The sequence below is a fragment of the Chiloscyllium plagiosum genome, unplaced genomic scaffold (genome assembly GCF_037043375.1).
Source record: "Chiloscyllium plagiosum isolate Xiang-an unplaced genomic scaffold, Cpla_swu_hap1 HiC_scaffold_43, whole genome shotgun sequence".
In the NCBI taxonomy this organism is placed as follows: Eukaryota; Metazoa; Chordata; class Chondrichthyes; order Orectolobiformes; family Hemiscylliidae; genus Chiloscyllium; species Chiloscyllium plagiosum.
In genome coordinates this window covers 33,028,739-33,048,598 of record NW_028270181.1, presented here as the reverse complement: position 1 = coordinate 33,048,598, position 19,860 = coordinate 33,028,739, and the positions used below count along the sequence as shown (strand labels likewise).

At 43.1% G+C, this 19,860-nt stretch overlaps 1 protein-coding gene across 1 annotated transcript in view; it reads left to right on the top strand.

Annotated features, from left to right (window-relative positions):
- The window catches only part of psap (prosaposin), a 50,081-nt gene that overhangs the window by 4,122 nt on the left and 26,099 nt on the right, over positions 1 to 19,860 (top strand). Inside the window, exons 2-5 of the mRNA XM_043678631.2 lie at positions 3,004 to 3,140; positions 4,514 to 4,588; positions 15,496 to 15,621; positions 16,109 to 16,285. Coding sequence (XP_043534566.2) covers positions 3,004 to 3,140; positions 4,514 to 4,588; positions 15,496 to 15,621; positions 16,109 to 16,285 — 515 coding nt within the window. The remainder of the gene's footprint in view (positions 1 to 3,003; positions 3,141 to 4,513; positions 4,589 to 15,495; positions 15,622 to 16,108; positions 16,286 to 19,860) is intronic.

The window sequence follows — 19,860 nt, the reverse complement described above, 5'->3', positions numbered from 1 at the left end:
TGATTCTACATTCTGGCAACTGTCTGTGTGGGTTTCTACTAAGTGCTGGTTTCCTCCCACAATCCAAAGATGTGCAAGTTAGGATGATAAGCCATGCTAAACTGACCATAGAGTCCAGAGATGCACAGGCTAAGTGGGTTAGTCATGGGGAATACAGGGGTATGGGGTGGGTTTCTGGGATGCCCTTCAGAGAGTTGGTGTGGACTTGATGGGCTGAAGGGCCTGCTTCCACACTGCAGGGATTCTATAATCCTATTCCCCTTCAAAACCTACTGACAGGTTTCTCAGCCAAAGTCTACCTAATGGAATACCTGCTTCCCTAGAACTGAAAGATTTTCTTTGTTTCAGTTTCTCCTCACAAATGAGGAAATTGACTTTAGGCATATTGGTTGCCTTCAAAACTTGACCCAAGGGGTCATTGTTGACATGTGACAGTAGTTAGAGTTTTAGCAAGTTATTTGGCTTTGAAGGACATAGCAAATGTGTGAATCAGCAACAGTGGCACTGAAGCTGATTGTTCTCCTTCACCGCTGTAGGGATAATGGGCTGAATGATTGTTTTCAGTGCTGAATTATTCCATGATTTTTACCTGAGGGTGCTTGTAATGTTGACCTTATCAGCCTGAGATGAGTCAACCTGATGTCCATCCTAACTAATGAATCAATAAGATTTGAATTTATCAGCATTGAGATTGAGTAGTTAGCAATGAAACTTTGCCCTTTTTGACTAAACACAATACATTTGCATGAGTCACAGTAGTAGCTATGGAGCAATTGAAGAAACTCTCAACTTCCTTCAGCTTCTTCAATCTTATGTCCAACCAGATTTCAGTCAGCATGTCCCGATAGCTGATTGTGAATGTTACGATGCCTGTTCTAATATAGTACTTTCCATTAAATATTCATAATTAGAAAGCACAGGTTTCTGTTTTCTAAATCCATGCTAACCACTTCCCCCATAGTGAGTTAAAACTTCCGTGCAGTGTTTTCTGGAAAGGCCTTGGTGGAGGAAGGACCCATTCCTCTTTTCACTTTATAAATTACAATCCTCAGGTCATGTTGAAGCTTTTCTTGCCCATTCCTAATTGCCCTTAAAGTGGCTTGCTCGGGCCTTTTCAAAGGATAATACAGAGTCAACTACGTTGCTGTAGATGTGTAGTCACTTGTAGGCAAAACAAAGGAAGGACTGTAGATTCCCTTCCCAAAACAAAAATTAGTGAACCAGCTCAACATTTGTATGATTGTTGTTATAGTCACTCTCAATGAGACTGGCATGAAGCCCTGACTGACTTTTTTTTTTATCCCACTGCTGAGAGTGGGACTTGGAACTCAGATCTTTTCATCTGCTTCACCACAAAAGCCTCTGTTCCAGGTCTATGAATTGAATTTAAACTCCACCAGCCACTCGTCCAATGATCCTGTCTCTACTCTCTCTCATGGGTAATATGGTGGAGCACAAAGCTGGATAGGGCTCCTTTAAAGTCTTTGGTGACACAGAATGCTGATGAGTCAGCAGACTGGAGAAGGGAGGAAAAGTTCTGGAAAGTGTTGACAGAAGAGGCTAATTTGTAAATTTGTGTTCAGAGCTCAGCACGCTTAGTGAGGATGAGGTGAGCAGAATAAGATTGAAGCAGCTCAATTTTGTAGAAATTGAGGCTTATGATAGCTGAGAGGCTACAAGGTTCTTAAGGAGAAATGAAAATTTGGAACAAATAAAAATGCTTTGATGCAGAAGCAGACAGATTGGCAAAGTTAGCAGCTTTTGATGACTTGTGAGGTGGAATTTCAAGCTGGCCTCGTTTTGACAGAGAATTTAAAACCACATTTGGCTGGGAGGGAAGGGGATGGAGTTTACAGTGGGAATTGAATCTGGCTTCTCTTCAGTTATGAATCTGTTTTTGTTCCTTGTTGGATAGGGGAAGTGGCGAGGGTTAAAAGGCATGCAAGCCGGTTGAAGCTTGTTGAGTAATCCAGTCCTATGGTCTGTTACACTGTGCTGTTTAATCATGAGTTGCCAGCCATGAGCATGTGACTGATTACCAATCTGTTGACAGTTCGAAACTAGCTTGCTCCAGCTTTCACTTCCACATTGCCATAGTTACCTTTGCCCTGAATAAGCTCAACAGGTTTGCTGACATCTGAAATAAAATCTTTAGTGCCTGAAAGCAGTGTTTCAAAAGTGACCACTGTTTAATAAAGTATTAACCATGTTCATCAACATCAACTTTCTATCCAACTGCCCATAATTGATGGATTTGCTTTCACATTGAAAACCTTTTTTCTTTCTTTTCACCTTTAAGACTCTTTAAATTTGAGTTTGAGCTCTTGGCCACTTCCCCTTGATCATAGAATCTCTACAGTATGGAAACATGCCATTTGGCCGAACAAGTCCACACCAATTCTCTGAAGAGTAACCTGCCCAGATCCATTCTCCAACCATATTTCTTTACATTACCCCTGAAGACTATGGGCAATTTAGCATGGCCAATTCACCACCTAACCTGCATATCTTTGGACCGTCGGAAGAAACTGGCGCACCCAGAGGAAACCCACGCAGACATGAGAATGTGCTAACTCCACACACAGTCACCCAAGGCTGAAATCAAACCTGTGCTGTGAGGCAGCAATGCTAACCACTGAGCCTCTGTGTCACCCTGATGTCTCATCCTTTGTATTTTTATGTCTGATTACCTCAGTGAACATTATTCTATTAAAATGCAAGTGATTACCTGCCGTGGTGTGTACGCACATTCCTGATCATGACACATTTAGTTTAAATCAAGAGAGTTGAATACAATTTGGAAATTGCTAATAATTTGGAAACCCTGAAATAGTTGAGCAAGCTACAACTAGATATAACAGGAATGGTGAGCTATGGCAGTGAAGGATAAACCTGAATGCTGAGACCTCCCTGGAGCCAAGCACGCAATCGTTTGTCAATTGTACGCAATTGTTATAAAATACTTCAAAATGAAATTATAAATTCCTTTTTTTTCATCTGTAGTAACTGTCGCCAGTCCCCTCTTGGGGCCAGAAAGATGTGCTGAAGGCCCTACCTTCTGGTGTCAGAATGTAAAGACTGCCTCAGACTGTGGAGCTGTAAAACATTGTCAGCAGACTGTATGGAGACAACCGACTGTGGTAAGTTAATGGGCGCATTGTTTATGACTGCCTCATTTCTGTCAATCACAATGTTATCCTTTGGAGCAATTATCTTGTGAGATCAGAAGAATTGCTCAGTAGTTGTTAATGGGTTCTGATACAGTATGATTTTGATTAGAATTATTAATGGCAGGGAAGAAATGGCAAAAATTTTATTGATTCAGTTGTAAATTACTGCTGTAGGAAATTGGAGTAATTTGAGGCCTCGGATTATTGATATCACAGCATGCTTTGCCTGCAATTCGCTGGAACTAAAATACATGGTGCATTTGATGGCAATACTGCACTTTTTTCTGTGATGGATGCCATTTAGCCCATCAAATTCAAACTGGTCATCAAGCACCTCTCTACTGTAATTACATTTCCCACCATTTGGTCCATAACATTGTATGCTGTGGCATTTCAAGAGTTTTTTTTTAAATACTACTACAATATTGTGGCGGTTCCTGCCACCACAACCCTTTCAGGCAGAGAATTCCAGATACCCACCTGGGAGAAAACATTTCTCGTTAAATCCTGCCATTACTTAGCTCTCAATGTACCAGGTAAGATCAGTGTGTTTTCTGCATTGCATAAGATGTGATGCCAGTTGAAATATGTTGATTTTGGGGTATTGAGAGCATTCTCGGGAACTGGTTAATTGGGGAACCAGGCTTCAGTGTTAGATGGCCAGCAAGGGGTTTTAGACTAGGCAGTGTTCGCACAATGGTAGAGACTGGATTCAAATGCCCAGACTGATGGATTAAACATTTGCTTTGGCTTCCACAAAGCCTGAGTCCAGCTCTCCGTGGGGCCTGGACAGTGACTGTCCAGTTTCAGTGGAGCCTGGCAGGGCCAGCTCAGTGGGGTTTGGGCAGGAGGCAAACTGCAGTGAAGAGATAGAACAATCCCAAACTAATATGTTCTATGTTAATAAGAATACTAGTCTGAGCTTCCATTCAAGATAAACATGGAGGTGCCAGAAAGAGAATCTTGGAAATAGCGATGGAAATGTAGGCAGTTTGAATGAGGAAGGGGGCCAGGAATGGATGAAGCATTGAACTACAACAATGTGGTTTGACACTTAAACTGCCCCATTGGCAATTAGGGGTTAGCAGTAAATGCTGGCCTCATCCCATGAATGAATAAAGAATAAATAAGAAATTGTACACAGGAAACCTGCCTTGCAATGATATTTTGTATCCAAGAGTAAATTGCAGTTTCAAGTATTTTCAAAATAAGCACATTTATTTCATGTTTATGTGCCTCCTAACCTGACCTTTAATTTAACATTTCTGACCTTCATTGTGGAATTAAATGCTAGAAATAAAGAGTTTTCCTGAATTATATTGATACTTACATTTTCTTTTCAGAAAAGTGTTCCTTGTGATCTTTGCACAGAAGTTGTATCTGTGATGGGAAATCTTCTGAAAGACAATGCAACAGAGGTATGAGTTACTTAGTGTCAAATATTCTAGATAGATGCAATCAAAGTGTCCTGTTGCCACAATCCAGTGTGATTTTGAGTTACAAAAATATTACATAAAATAGAGTTCAGCTTCTATACAAGGAGTCTTTAAACACAGTTCCAGAGCTTCTGCAATGTTTCAGCAAGGAGTCCCCATGCTTCAGGCCTACCGCAGCCAGGAGTCCATACTCCAGGCACCGTCTCCACCACAACAACTTGCTGCCCCTGCCAAGACTCCCCACTCTGGACACCACTACAGTTACAGCTGATGGCCCAACGCAGCCAGGAGTCCTCATGCCAGGGACTTCCACAACCGTAACTGAGGACTCACCAAGTCCTCCAGATCTATGCTCCAGGACCACAGCAGTCAGAGGTTCCTCGCTTCGGGCACTGCCACCGCTGCAGCAGACAACCCACCAAGTACTGCTCTGGCTTCCCCACAATGTCAGAAGATAAAGAAAAGGAAACAAAAGCAAAAAAGATGAGGATGCAGCGGCTCAGGAGCTCAAACGCTACCTAACATGCCAGCGCTACCATTTTGGCAAATGAACAAGAGGCAACCTCTTGAGTTTGCTGCAACATTTAATTTGATCATGGCTAATGCAATTTTAACCTCATTTTCACAGTTTTGCCTTCCACAATAGCCTTTCAGCCCGTTGCTTACCAAAAATTTGTCCACGCCTGTTAAAAATGTGGAAGTTTTCTGATTTCAGGAGGTGAGTTTCAAAAACACATGCTCTGAAAGAAAAAATTCTTTTTGTCTCTGTCTCTGTTTTGAAGGGCAACTCTTTATTTTAAACAGTACCCCTTATTTCTAGATTCTTCCATTAGAGCGAACATCCTCTCCATAACTACTCAGTATTTTATCAAGCTTTATATATTTTGACCAGGTCACCCCTTAATCTTATAAATTCCAGTGGGTACAAATCTAATTTGCCCATCCTTTCATCATAATTCATCCCCTCCCACCCAACCCAACCCTATTCCAGATATTGATCTCGTTAACTGTTTTTAATGCATTTATGCTGAACCCTTCTTCAGGCTCATGCCCGAAACGTCGATTCTCCTGCTCCTTTGATGCTGCCTGACCTGCTGCGCTTTTCCAGCAACACATTTTCAGCTCTGATCTCCAGCATCTGCAGTCCTCACTTTCTCCTTTAATGCATTTATATCTTGATCTAAATAAGATAACCAGTGCTCTGTATTTGACATCACTGGTCAAACTGAACCATAATTTCCTACTTTTATTGCAGGCAGAATTGAGTATAAATCATATTAACTTTCCAAATTTCTTTACTTCCATACATATTTTGTGATTCGTGCAGTTGGCTACTCTAATCTCCGGTCTCTGCAATCTCTCCCCATTGAGATGATGAGTTTCTTCTTTTATTCTTTCTGCTAAAATGGACAATTTCACATTATATTCCATTCAGCAGATGTTTGCCCACTCATTTTTTATGTTCTCTTCACTACTTAGTTTCCTACCTATCTTTGTATTCGCAACAAATCTTTCCAGACCAGTTTGTCCAGGTTATTTGTATGAATTGGAAATAGGTTCCAGTACTGGTCTTTGTGGTACACCACAAAGCGGCACGGCGGCACAGTGGTTAGCACTGCTGCCTCACAGCGCCAGAGACCTGGGTTCAATTCCCGCCTCAGGCGACTGACTGTGTGGAGTTTGCACATTCTCCCCGTGTCTGCGTGGGTTTCCTCCGGGTGCTCCGGTTTCCTCCCACAGTCCAAAGATGTGCAGGTTAGATGAATTGGCCATGCTAAATTGTCCGTAGTGTTAGGTAAGGGGTAAATGTAGGGGGGTATGGGTGGGTTGCGCTTCGGCGGGTCGGTGTGGACTTGTTGGGCAGAAGGGCCTGTTTCCACACTGTAAAGTAATCTAATCTAATACTTATTACACCTTGCCAATATGAAAAAAAAATTTACATCTACTCTTTGCTTCCTGCTACCTAGCTAGCTAGTTCTGTACCTGTGCTCGTATGCTGCACCTATACTGAGATTTTACTTTCCACAGTATTTGATGTGGCACTTCATAAAATGGCTATTGGAAATACAAGTGCAGCATTGGTTTCCCTCTATTCACAGCACATGTTACTTCTGCAAAGAATGCTCAATGGATTGGTCAAACATGATCTCCCTTTTACAAAACCATGTTGATGCCATCTGATCACCCTGAACTTGTTTAAATTCCCTGGAATACCATCTTGAATAGCTGTTACTGTTTTCCATGATGACATATGTTCAGCTAAGACATATGTTAGGGGCAGCTCAGTGCTTAGCACTGCAGCTTCACAGCATCAGGGTCCCAGGTTCAATTCCAGCCTCGGGCGACTGTCTATAGAATTTAAATGGTAGATTTCAGTTAAAATTATATTTATGCAAAAAATTCAGACACACCCACCAGCTGCCAATATTCGGTCCTAAGTTTCTAGTGTGCAGTTTTAAGGCAGCTTTATAGAAACTGAAGTGAGGTTCATACTTCCAAACCAAGGAGCCATCTTGGAGTCAAGATCCTGATAGCAATAAAATAAACAGTACTGCTTTGAACCAAATCTCCTGAATTGGATTGTGCTTCCATGCATTATTCCATCTGTCTTACTCTCTTCCACCCCATACCATGCATACACACATACTCTTGTTGCCAGTGATTCTGAGTAATGTCAACTAGGAACAAAACTGTTGCACAGTATTTCTGAAAATAGCTTTAATATTGCAATTGTCTTGAGGTCACATTGCTAAATGAGGATTTGAAACTGGAATGGGGGTTTGAACTGAACTTAGTTCCTTTCTCTGAGAAAACTTTTACTTTTCTTGGAGGTGGAGAGTTTAAGTATTGGGTTAGGAGGGGAAACTTTCAGAATTAACAGTCCAGGCTGAAACTTAGCATTTCCTGTAATCTGTCTGATTATTCAGAGAGATACTGTGTTTTTAAAAAAAGTGTTGCAAAAGTTCCATGTCTCGTAAACTATGTAGCAGTGGTCAGATAAGTGTGCTCTAGACCTTCCAGTCATCACCAATGTTGGTCCCAGCCAAAGCAAAAATGGATAGCTCAATGTCTCCATCGTAAGTCCAGTGAGCAGAGCAGAGTAAGAGGAAGGCAATAGCTGTCTTAGATTAGATTACTTACAGTGTGGAAACAGGCCCTTCGGCCCAACAAGTCCACACCGCCCCGCCAAGCGCAACCCACCCATACCCCTAACCTAACACTACGGGCAATTTAGCATGGCCAATTCACCTGACCTGCACATCTTTGGACTGTGGGAGGAAACCGGAGCACCCGGAGGAAACCCACGCAGACAGGGGGAGAACGTGCAAACTCCACACAGTCAGTCGCCTGAGGCGGGAATTGAACCCGGGTCTCTGGTGCTGTGAGGCAGCAGTGCTAACCACTGTGCCACTGTGCCGCCCGTCTTTTAAGGTCCAAGCCGTTTACTGAAAGAATGTGGGTAGGTGGGTCAGGACAAGGATTTGTATGTTGTATGAGGGAACCTGCAATAATGCCAAGTGGTGTTACACAGCTGTTAGACCAGGTATACTACCTTGACTCATCCAGGGTAAGTATCTGAGTAAGTCCTATATGCATGGCCCAAGTCTCCATTCTAAGCTCAAGTTGAACAGAAGATCCCAAACAGCAGGCTATCAGCCCCATTGGAAGTTTAACTTACTGGTAATTCACTCATCTGTCTAGTATCAATATTTCACAGGTTCCTGGTAGGTATCTTCCAACAGACAAAATCCCAGGGGCTGGAAGATTTGAGCCCAAATTAAACATTTACTGTATTATTAAGGATAGAGCATATCTCTCTTGCATCTCATGAAATATGAAAATGTTATGGTCAAGAACAGCATCATCTCCTTACTTATAATAGCCTTTAATCCTCACCCAATGATGTAATCCACACGCTCATTTCAAATTCACAAAGGTGGAAAAATGTTGAGCTTGCAGCTTTGCAAGCTTCACTGCACCTTGGCGCTTCAGTTGCAGGCAGCTGTTCAATATCTTGGTACCGCACATAGGGAAAGTGCTTGTTTTCTAAGACTTTATCACTCTTGAGTCTTTTACTAGTTTGGGTTTATAATGGTATTACTTACTTTGTGTCTGTTGCATGTTGTATCCATTCTTCAGTTTGCAAGCAGTCCTGTGCTGTCGCTTAACCATGTTGACACATTTTTATAACGTGGAGGTGCTGGTGTTGGTCTGGGGTGGACAAAGTTGAATTTCTCTCAACACCAGGTTATAGTCCAACAGGTAATTGGGATACTAGCTTTCGGAGAATTGCTTCATCAGGGAGGGAACATCCCAGTTGGGGAACCCTTCAGTGGTCAGGGATATTCAGCCTTGGATCTTTGGGTGACCGTCCTCCAAGGCGGACTTTGGGATATGTAATGAGGCAGTGGACGAGCAGAGGCTGATAGCCAAGTTCGTTACCCATGAGGATGCCCTTGGGTTCATGTCACACTACAGGTGACCCCACTATATTCTACACTCTCACACATACACACACTCTTACATACACTCATGCTCATGCAGACCCTCTCTCATGCACACACACTCCGCGCATGCACATACCTCCACTGACATGAGCACACCCTGTCACTGGCATATACTGTATCACACTCTCAAACATACACACTCTATCAAGCATATGCGCATACTCACTCTCTGCCATGTTTGCTGTCCCTCACATGCACGCATGTATGTACGCACGCATACTGAAAGATGTGGTGACATTGTATTTACAGATAAGTTCTATTTTGATCAAAAAGCGCACAATCTATAGGCAGTCAATAACTGTGATATTTTATAAATTCCTACTTTGGAAATAGTCAAGACAGTGTTGCTGGAAAAGCACAGCAGGTCAGGCAGTATCTGAGGAGCAGGAAAATCGACATTTTGTGCATAAGCCCTCATCAGGAATCCTGAAATGGACTTATGCCCGAAACATCAATTCTTCTGCTCTTCAGATGCTGCCTGACCTGCATTTTTCCACACCACACTTTCAACTCTGATCTTCAGCATCTGTAGTCCTCACTTTTTCTCCAACTTTGGAAATAGAACCAGTTTGACTCAAGATTAAGGTATAGACAGGTTCTAACCTCACACCTTTAATGCATTGAGGTGAGGTGTCACTTTTTTTTTTAAAAACCCTTAAGCTATCTCTGAAATGTGACTTGAAAGAAGTTCTGGAATTTACATATTAATGAATGGAAACCTGCAAGCCATTCTAAAAGATGAAAGACTTAACAGGAATCGAGGTTTGTTCAATATATCACATGATTTGTATGACACTATGATCTTTTGCTATAAATTGTGTCCTATGATGGCGGCACGGTGGCCCAGTGGTTAGCACTGCTGCTTCACAGCGCCAGGGACTCTAATTCGATTCCAGCCTTGGGCAACTGTCTGTGTGGAGTTTGCCCATTCTCCCAGTGTCTGCATGGGTTTCCTCCGGGTGCTCAGGTTTCTTCTCTCAGTCCAGTGATGTGCAGGTTAGGTGAATTGGTCATGCTAAATTGCCCATAGAGTTAGGTGCATTAGTCAGGGGTAAATATGGGGAATTGGTCTGGGTGGGTTACTCTTTGGAGGGTCTGTGTGGACTAGTTGGGCCGAAGGGCCTGTTTCCACACTGTAGGTAATCTAATCTAATCAAAAAATCCTGCTCCACTATCTATGTGAGAAAGGAGCAACGCTCCAAAAGATTGAACTTCCAAATAAAGCTGTTGGGCCAATAATTCTTGTGTTGTGTGATTTTTAATGTTTTTCATGAATGCTGCTCTTAGCATGTCCTCCTGTCCCCTTCATTGAGCCATCATTAATTCCCATTTAATAAAATAGTGAGGGATGTGCTGGTGTGTGTAGATTGTGGTTTAATTCTGCTGCTTGTGATACACAGTGTCTCATGGTGCACAGTCTTGAGTCAATAGATCTGTTTGAAATCTATCCCATTTAGCACAGTCCATTGCTGAGAGGACTTTGTGACATTCATAAGCACAGTGTTCATAGTTTCAGAACTAATCATGAACAAATCTATCCATTATGTCAGAAATTAGCTGATGCCCAGATCCCTGTCTGTACATTTCTGTGAATCAATTTACTATGGCACTTTTGTATTTGTATTACTGACTATGTATGACTATTTGTCTGACTATGCCATGTCTTATAAAGTGTAGAATAAATATTTTTATATCTTTGTCCTTTACTTTAAAAAAATGTATTGCAACCACTTCATTCAACTTGATTGTAAAGTGAAAGGCTTCTGCTAAAGACATACTGATAATGTTATAGATTAATGCAAAATATGAAATCTATTCAAGGCTGGTATACTCTTCGTCAGTCATACCTGTATCCTTTAGAAAGATTTTTAATCTTTGAGAAGTGTGAGTAAATTAGCTGGATGTTTCCAGACAATTTGCTTTGCTTCCTCACTCATTTCTATCACTGAATTCTATTTAGGCTTGTCGGGTTAGGGACAAAAAAAACCCGCAGATGCTGGAATCCAAAATAGGCAGGAGGCTGGAAGAACGCAGCAAGTCAGGCAGCATCAGGAAGTGGAGAAGTCGATGTTTCGGGTATAACCCTTCTTCAGCACTTGGGTGGGTGTGGGGGTAGCTGCAGATAACAGAGGTGGTGGGGGCAGGGTGGAGAAGTGGGGATAAGTGAAGACCGGCAGAAGGTATGACCTGGTTGGTCAATGGGAGCAATGATTCCGGTTGGTGGCATGGAGGAGTGGAAGGGAGAGGGGAGGGGCTGGGAAGGGAGGTTATTTGAAATTGAGTTCTCCAATGTTGAGTCCTCCAGGTTGTAGGCTGCCCAGGCAGATGAGATGTTGCTCCAATTTGCATGTGGTTCATTTTGGCCATGGAGGAGGCTGAGGATGGTCATGTCAGAAAGGGAGTGATTGGGGGAATTGAAATGGGCAATGACTGCGAGGTCCATTCACTCCCTGCGAACCCGGCTGTGATGCTTGGTCAACCACTCCCAAGGTTTACATTTGGTCTCCCCGATGTGGAGAAGACCACATCAGGAGCATCTGATGCAGTAAGCTAGGTTGGAAGAGAGGCAGGTGAACCTCTGTCTCACCTGGAAGGACTGTTTGGGGCCCTGGATGGAGGTGAGAGGGTTGGCGGACCAGCAGGTTTGGCATCTTTTCCCAGGTCGTACCATCTACCTGTATTCACCTATCCCCACTTCTCCACCCTGCCCCCACCACCCCCTTTATCTGCAGCTCTCCCCCACAAACGCCCCCAGTCCTGAAGAAGGATTACACCTGAAACGTCAACATCTCCATATCCTGATGCTGCCTGGCTCGCTGTGTTCTTCCGGCCTTCTGCCTGTCTATTAAGGCTTCTCAAACATTCTGGTTAGGAATGTTTTGTTGAAGAGATGCAATAATGTCATGATTTGGGAAACACTAGATCGACCTGCTTTCCAAAACCAGTTGCTTTTTCATGCCCTCATTTCCAGTTTCATTTCTGTCTTTTTCATGCAATGCATGCTTCACAGTAAAAGTATTTCTTCTGATAAAAGATGACAATTGAGAGGTATGAATAGATTGGATAGTCAGAGTCTTTTTCCCAAGATAGAAATATCCATTAGTAAGGATCATAGGTTTAAGATGAAAAGGAGACAGTTTAACAGAGGTGCGAAAGGCAAGTTTTTTTTAAAGAGCTGGTGGTGCATGCTTGGAATATGCTGTCAGAGGCGGTGATGGAAACACAGTGTCAATGGTTAAGAGACATAGAAGCAATAGGATTTTAGTTGAGAGAGAGATGATGTGTTGGTTTGCCAGCGAGCCTGTTCCTGTATTGTACTGGTTTTTGTTCTTTGAGAGATTACATCGATCCTAACAATGATGTGGAGGTGCCGGTGTTGAACTGGGGTGGACAAAATTTAAAATCCATAGATAACCTCACGATTCTTCCATTCTCTAGCTTCACCTTAAACATAGAAAACAACCTTTCCCTACGGACGAGCTACGCATACACAGGATCTGTTCAGATGAGGAGGAATGCACGGACACCTGAAGGATGCCTTTATAAGAATAGGGTACAATTGTCAACTCAACAATTGCCAGTTCTAATGTGCCACAGCAAGAAACCGTGATGACCTCCTCAGGAAACAGGCACAGAATGCAACCACTTGGGTACCCATCGTTGTCCAGTACTTCCCGGGAGCCAAACTACACCGTGTTCTTTGCAGCCTACAACACATTATCGATGAGGATGAGCACCTTGCCACGACCTTCGCTACGCCTCCACGTATCACCTTGAAACAGATCATTGTTCGCAGCAAACTGCCCAGCCTTCAGGACAAAACATCAACCACAACACCATACAACCCTGTCACAGCAGCCACTGCAAGATGTGTCAGCCCCCATTATACGTGGGGACACCACCCACCATGTACGCAGCAGATACCCGTGACTCTGCCAACGTTGTCTATCTATTATGCTGCAAGCAAGGATGCCCCGAGATATGGTACATTGGTGAGACCAAGCAGATGCTATGATAATGGATGAATGGACACCTTGCAACAATTGCCAGGCAGGGATGTTCCCTCCCAGTCGGAACACTTCAGTGATCAGCGATATTCGGCCTCAGATCTTTGGGTGACCATCCTCCAAGGCGGACTTCGGGATGCGTAACAATGCAGACTGGATGAGCAGAGACTGATAGCCAAGCTTGGTACCCATGAGGATGTTCTCAACCGGGACCTTGAGTTCATGTTATGCTCCAGGTGACCCCACTGTAATACACTGCACACGTGCGTGCACACACAATTACATACTCATTGACATGCTCACACTCATGCTGACCCTCACTCATACACACATCCTTCCCCCCCTCCCTCCACACTGACACCCACGTGCACACCCTCTCACAGGCTTATACTCTGTCACATTCACGCACACACTTTTTACTTGAGTGTGAGTACATGTGTGTTTAAGTGTGTGCGTGTACTCACACTCACAAGTACACACTCTCATGTATGCACACGTGCACGCACACACACCGTGGGCGACACGGTGGCACAGTGGTTAGCATTGCTGCCTCACAGCGCCAGAGACCCGGGTTCAATTCCCGCCTCAGGCGACTGACTGTGTGGAGTTTGCACGTTCTCCCCATGTCTGTGTGGGTTTCCTCCGGGTGCTCCGGTTTCCTTCCACAGTCCAAAGATGTGCAGGTCAGGTGAATTGGCCATGCTAAATTGCCCGTAGTGTTAGGTAAGGGGTAAATGTAGGGGTCTGCGTGGGTTGCGCTTCGGTGGGTCGGTGTGGACTTGTTGGGCCTGAAGGGCCTGTTTCCACACTGTAATGTAATGTAATCTAATCTAATCTAAAAACCTCTATGGGTGGATTTGCATTTACAGAATTGTATTTGAAATACATTCTATTTTGCTCAAAAAAAGGAATCTACAGGCAGTCAATCCATGTGACATTTTATAAATTCCTACTCTGGAAATAGAACCAGCCTGACTCAAGATTGGAATACAGACCTCACACCTTTTAAATGCATTGTCTGAACTGAGATGTCACCTTTTTATTAAAATCTTAAGTTATCTCCAGAATCTGACTTAAAAGAATTTCTGGGATTTATATATTAATGAACCAAAATCGGAAGCCCATTCTAAAAGACGAAAGCTTTAACAACAATCTAGATTTGTTCAATATATCATTTCAGTTGTATGACATTAATCTTTTGCTATAAATTCTGTGTCTTATAAACCTGCTCCCCACCTGATGAAGGAGCAGAGCTCCGAAAGTTAGTGCGTCCAAATAAACCTGTTGGACTATAATCTGGTGTTGTGAGATTTTTACTCGATCCTAATAAAGTAGCAGACTCCAGCCATTCTGCTTGAATCCACATTCTCTGTAACGTGTTACTTCCTGTGAAGGTTTGTGTCATACCTGTTACCAGTTTACTGACAATTTATGTGGCTCGGTGTAGCAGTGATAATCAGTCAATCTTGTTGTCTGTAACGGAAGAACAATTTCTTTCTCCGTGTCCAACTGACTGGAATCTAGTTCTTTGTTTCTGGTTTGACTTCTCTTTGGGGACAACAATGCCAAGACTGTATCTGTTTCCTCATTGGCATTGTTCCTCTACTAGCATTGTTCCAGATTCTTAGAGCATCAGTAGTTGCTGTCAGTCTGTCTGAATACTTGCCAGTCATCTTGGATATTCTCAAGGGAGAGCTGGTAAGCTTGGATTTTGAATCTGTCCTATCTTATGCAGTGCTCAATGAAGTAATGGCTTCATGGTATTGTTGCTGGACTGTTAATTCAGAGAACCAGGTTGTGTTTTGGGGACCCAGATTCAAATCCCACCATGGCAGATGGTGGAATTTGAATTCAATAGATTAATCTGGAATTAAGAGTCTAATGATGTTGATTGATGGGAAAATCACATCTCGATCAATAATGTCCTTTAGGGAAGGAGACTGCCATCCTTAGCTAGTCTAGCCACATGTGACTCCAGCACAGGAAGGTGGTTGACTCTTAACTGTACTCTGGACAATTAGGGATGGGCAATAATTGCTGGCCTAGTCAGCAATGCCCTTATCCTTTGAATTATTTGTTTTTTTAAAAGCTTATGCTTGTTTTTTTGAGGAATGGCTAAAAGCTACTCAGATGAGTGTGATTTTAAAAGCATTTTCTCAGTTTCTGACCTTCACCTTAATGCTTCCATTTTAAAGATGTTACAGCCATTTAGTGAAGCATGGTGCAATAATTCACACTGTGAAACATCATAGGTTTCTTGCCTCTAACCCTGCTCACCACATTCTGTTAATGGTTATCTCTTTCAAAGTGTTTAAATAATGATTGCTTTCACCTACCTAGATGGTTTGGTTTAGTGTACTTTTTTATCTTGCAGGAAGAACTGAAGAGTTACTTGGAAAAAGCCTGTGACCTGCTTCCAAATCCAACCTTGACATCTCAATGTAATGAATTGGTCGATGAATACTTGCCAGTCATCTTGGATATTCTCAAGGGAGAGCTGGTAAGCTTGGATTTTGAATCTGTCCTATCTTATGCAGTGCTCAATGAAGTAATGAAAACTTGAAAGATTAAGTAACGTTTTTTGTCTGTTAAGGTTGTTCTCATCCCAAACCTGCTCAGTTGAACTCAGGCGAAATTTCATTGCATGTTAGAATGTTCAGTTTGCTCCTGCATAGTTTCAGTGAATAGTGTAGATGCAGTAAAAAGGGAAGCTAGATACAAAAGGAAGAGAATAAAATACTGACCAGATTAGCTGAAACAGAGTGGGATGATGCTGATTTGAAACAGAGCACTTGGGCTGAATGACCTGTTTCTGCACTACTTAGTAGAGTTAGGATCAGCTTGACTGTGATGCTTTCTGTCATCAGCTCTGCTATGTCTTTGCTCATTATGATCTATGGAGCTAAATTTCAGAATCCAGAGAGAGGGCAAGAAAGTGAAGAAAACGGTCCAGTTTTGTGACTCAGTTTATCTCCTCCTTTTGATAGGAAAATCCTGAAGTGGTGTGCAGTGCTCTTCACTTGTGCCAGTCCTTGCAAGCCAGTCTTGCCAAGAAGGATATTCTCTCCAATGAGATACCAGAGGTGGACATGTCTGAATTAACCTCCCCTTTCATTGCCAATGTTCCTCTCCTCCTTTATCCACAGCAGGCTACAGAGCCCAAGGTAAGCAGAGTCCTGAATACAGTCATGCTGTTTTTTTTTTTAAACGTAAAGTTGATTCTGTTGTGCAGTGCAGATTTTGACTGGTACTGATGACTGAAGCTGTTTTTACTTCACCTTTCTGAAATAACCAGTATGTACCAAAAGAGAACTGGAGAATTTTTTTCAAGTGATCGTTCAGTGTGAGATCATCAACATGAAGCATTTAACTTTGTCTTAATCTCCACAAATGCTACATGACTCATTGTGCTTCCAGTATTTATATATGTTTCAGATTCTGAGCCTGCAGCATTTTACCTTCTCTTATTTCTTTGACAGTCTTGTTTTGTTAAGATTTACCTTTGTGCCAATACTTCCTTTCCAATTTCCAGTCCTAATGTAGTTTCTTGATATTTGTTTCCTTGGAACATCATGCAGCCTTGCTATGTTCTGACCTGTTACAATGCCCACTCTAGTTGTCACCAAATGGGTGCTTGTTGGCACTCTGTCAGATTGTCTCATCCTGACATTTGTGTGATCCTGTTCCTCAGATTCAACATCTCTGAAGCTTCACCTTCTACTCTCATACAAATATACTGCTTAATAAGGATGCCCTTTGGCTACTTGTCTCTGAGCCAGCTGTACAAAACTATTCAAATCGTACTGTTCTCCTGCTCCTTCTCAGTAGCCTTGGAAGTACTTCATTTTCAATATTTATCTAATTCACCACTGAAACTTAGTATTGAGGTTGCTTCCAACACCATTTCAGATTTACTTTGGTTAACTATGTCTGACAGCGAAGGTGTTTTCCGTAGTACTCGCCAGAGCATTTTAATATTCAAAGTCTGACAGTGTTTGATTCACTGATGACTTTACTGACAGTCAGCCACCTCTTGCCATTTCTCCTTGAAGATTTAATTGTTTGGTGCCATTTGAGTTGAAGCCCTTTCTTATGGACCAGATAAGACCCACTTAAAATATTTAAAGAAGGTAGTCCGGCTCCCTAACTTTTTATTTTTAAGCCAAATGTTGCCATGTTGCAGATGCAATGCAAATTTCAAACTACTCGACGTTAGGCAAAACAATTTATTTAAACATTAAGAAGAATTTAGAATAACTTAACTCCATTGGAAAACTTAACAGAAAGGAAAAAGTGAGGACTGCAGATGCTGGAGATCAGAGCTGAAAAATGTGTTGCTGGAAAAGCGCAGCAGGTCAGGCAGCATCCAAGGAGCAGGAGAATCGACGTTTCAGGCATAAGCCCTTCAGGAATGAGGGTGTGCAAAGCAGGCTAAGATAAAAGGTAGGGAGGAGGGACTTGGGAGAGGGGCATTGGAAATGCGATAGGTGGAAGGAGGTTAAGGTGAGGGTGATAGGCCGGAGAGGAGGTGTGGGCGGAGAGGTTGGGAAGAAGATTGCAGGTCAAGAAGGCGGTGCTGAGTCCGAGGGTTGGGACTGAGAAGGTGGGGGGGAGGGGAAATGAGGAAGCTGCAGAAATCTGTATTCATCCCCTGTGGTTGGAGGGTTCCTAGGCGGAAGATGAGGCGCTCTTCCTCCAGGCGTCGTGTTGCCATGGTCTGCATGTCCTTGGCGGAGTGGAAGGGGGAGTTAAAGTATTCAGCCACAGGGCGGTTGGGTTGGTTTTGCAGCGGATGCAGTAAATGATGTGTGTGGAGGTGCAGGTGAATTTGTGACGGATATGGAAGGATCCCTTGGGGCTTCTCTACATTGGGGAGACAGGCCGCCTACTTGCGGAGCGTTTTAGAGAACACCTCTGGGACACCTGCACCAACCAACCCAACCACCCCGTGGCTGAACACTTTAACTCCCCCTCCCACTCTGCCAAGGACATGCAGATCCTTGGCCTCCTCCATTGCCAGATCCTGGCAACACGACGCCTGGAGGAAGAGCGTCTCATCTTCCGCCTAAGAACCCTCCAACCACAAGGGATGAATGCAGATTTCTCCAGCTTCCTCCTTTCCTCTCCTCCCACCTTATCTCAGTCCCAACCCTCGGACTCAGCACCGCCTTCTTGACCTGCAATCTTCTTCGCGACCTCTCCACCCCCACCCTCTCTCTGATCTATCACCCTCACCTTAACCTCCTTCCCCAAGTCCCTCCTTCCTATCTTAGCCTGCTTGGCACACCCTCCTCATTCCTGAAGAAGGGCTTATGCCCGAAACGTTGATTCTCCTGTTCCTTGGATACTGCATGACCTGCTGCGCTTTTCCAACAACACATTTTTCAGCTCAAACTTAACAGAATAACAGATATTATAACTGTTACCAATTAGCTGTTCCAACATAGTAACATCTCATAAACCCTTTGCCAAAAATGCAAATTCAGAAAAACAGATTTTTTTTCCTCACATGCAATCTAGCAGGTGCAGAAGAGAGCCGCCAGCTTTTGGCTGTAATCGAGGCACGCAAAAATGATTTCCACTTCTTCAAGTCCACAACAAGGACATGCAGACCATGGCAACACGACCATGCTTAAAGGTAAACATAAAAACAAAAAAAAACTAGAAAGCCAGTTCTGAGAGCTGGCCAAACTCATCCAGGCTGGTTCTACATTTTTTTTTAAAATCCCAAGGCTTCACAAGCTCTGGTGATTTTGATAGACTGCTTTGCACCTCTGCCTTACAACCTCTCTCCAAAAAAAAGTAATGTTTTAAAGCCACAGCATCGTTACACCTTTGATTAATTTCTCAATGAATCTCTCCTAATTATACTTGGTTTCTTGCACTTTGAGATTTTAACCTGGTTTGAACATATGCTGCAGTGTTTTCTGTTGATTGTCCTCCGTCCTTCTTTAACATTAGCTGAGCCATTCCAGTAGAGTTACAACACTAACATCTGCCTGATAATGTGGGAAATTGCCCAGTATGTCCAAAACACAAAAAGCAGAACAAATCCAGCTCGGCCATCAGTCAACTCTTGGATCATCAGTAAAGTGATGCAAGATGTCATCAATAGTGCTATGAAGCAGCAATAACCTCAGTGATGTGCATTTTGGGTTCCGGGCCATTTGGCTCCTCACCATTTTACAGCTTTGGCTTATACGTTGAATTCCAGACATGAGGTGAGAGTGACAGCCCTTGACATCAAGGCTGTATGCAACCAAATGTGGCATCAAGAAGTCCTAAAAAATCTGGAATCGATGGGTATCAGGGACAAACTTTGTGGTGATTGGAGTCATAACTGACACATAGGAAGACGATTGTGGTAGTTGGAAGTCATTTATCTTAGTTCCAGGGTAACTCTGCAGAAGGTCCTCTGGGTATGCCGGTAACATCAGTTCTCCTGCTCGAAACTCTCGACTCTGATCTCCAACATCTGCAGTCCTCGCTTTCTCCAATGATCTTTAGCTGTTTTATCGTAAGGTCAGAAGTGGGGATGTTTGCAACTCCTCAGATACTGAAACAGTCCATGTTCAAATGTAACAAGATCTGAGCAACCTCGAAGTGGCATGTAACATTAATGCCACCTAAATGGCTATGGCCATCACCAATAAGAGACCATCTAATCACCACCCTATGACATTCAGAGATGTCACCATCATTGAATCCCCACTATCCTTGGGGGTAATCATTGACCAGA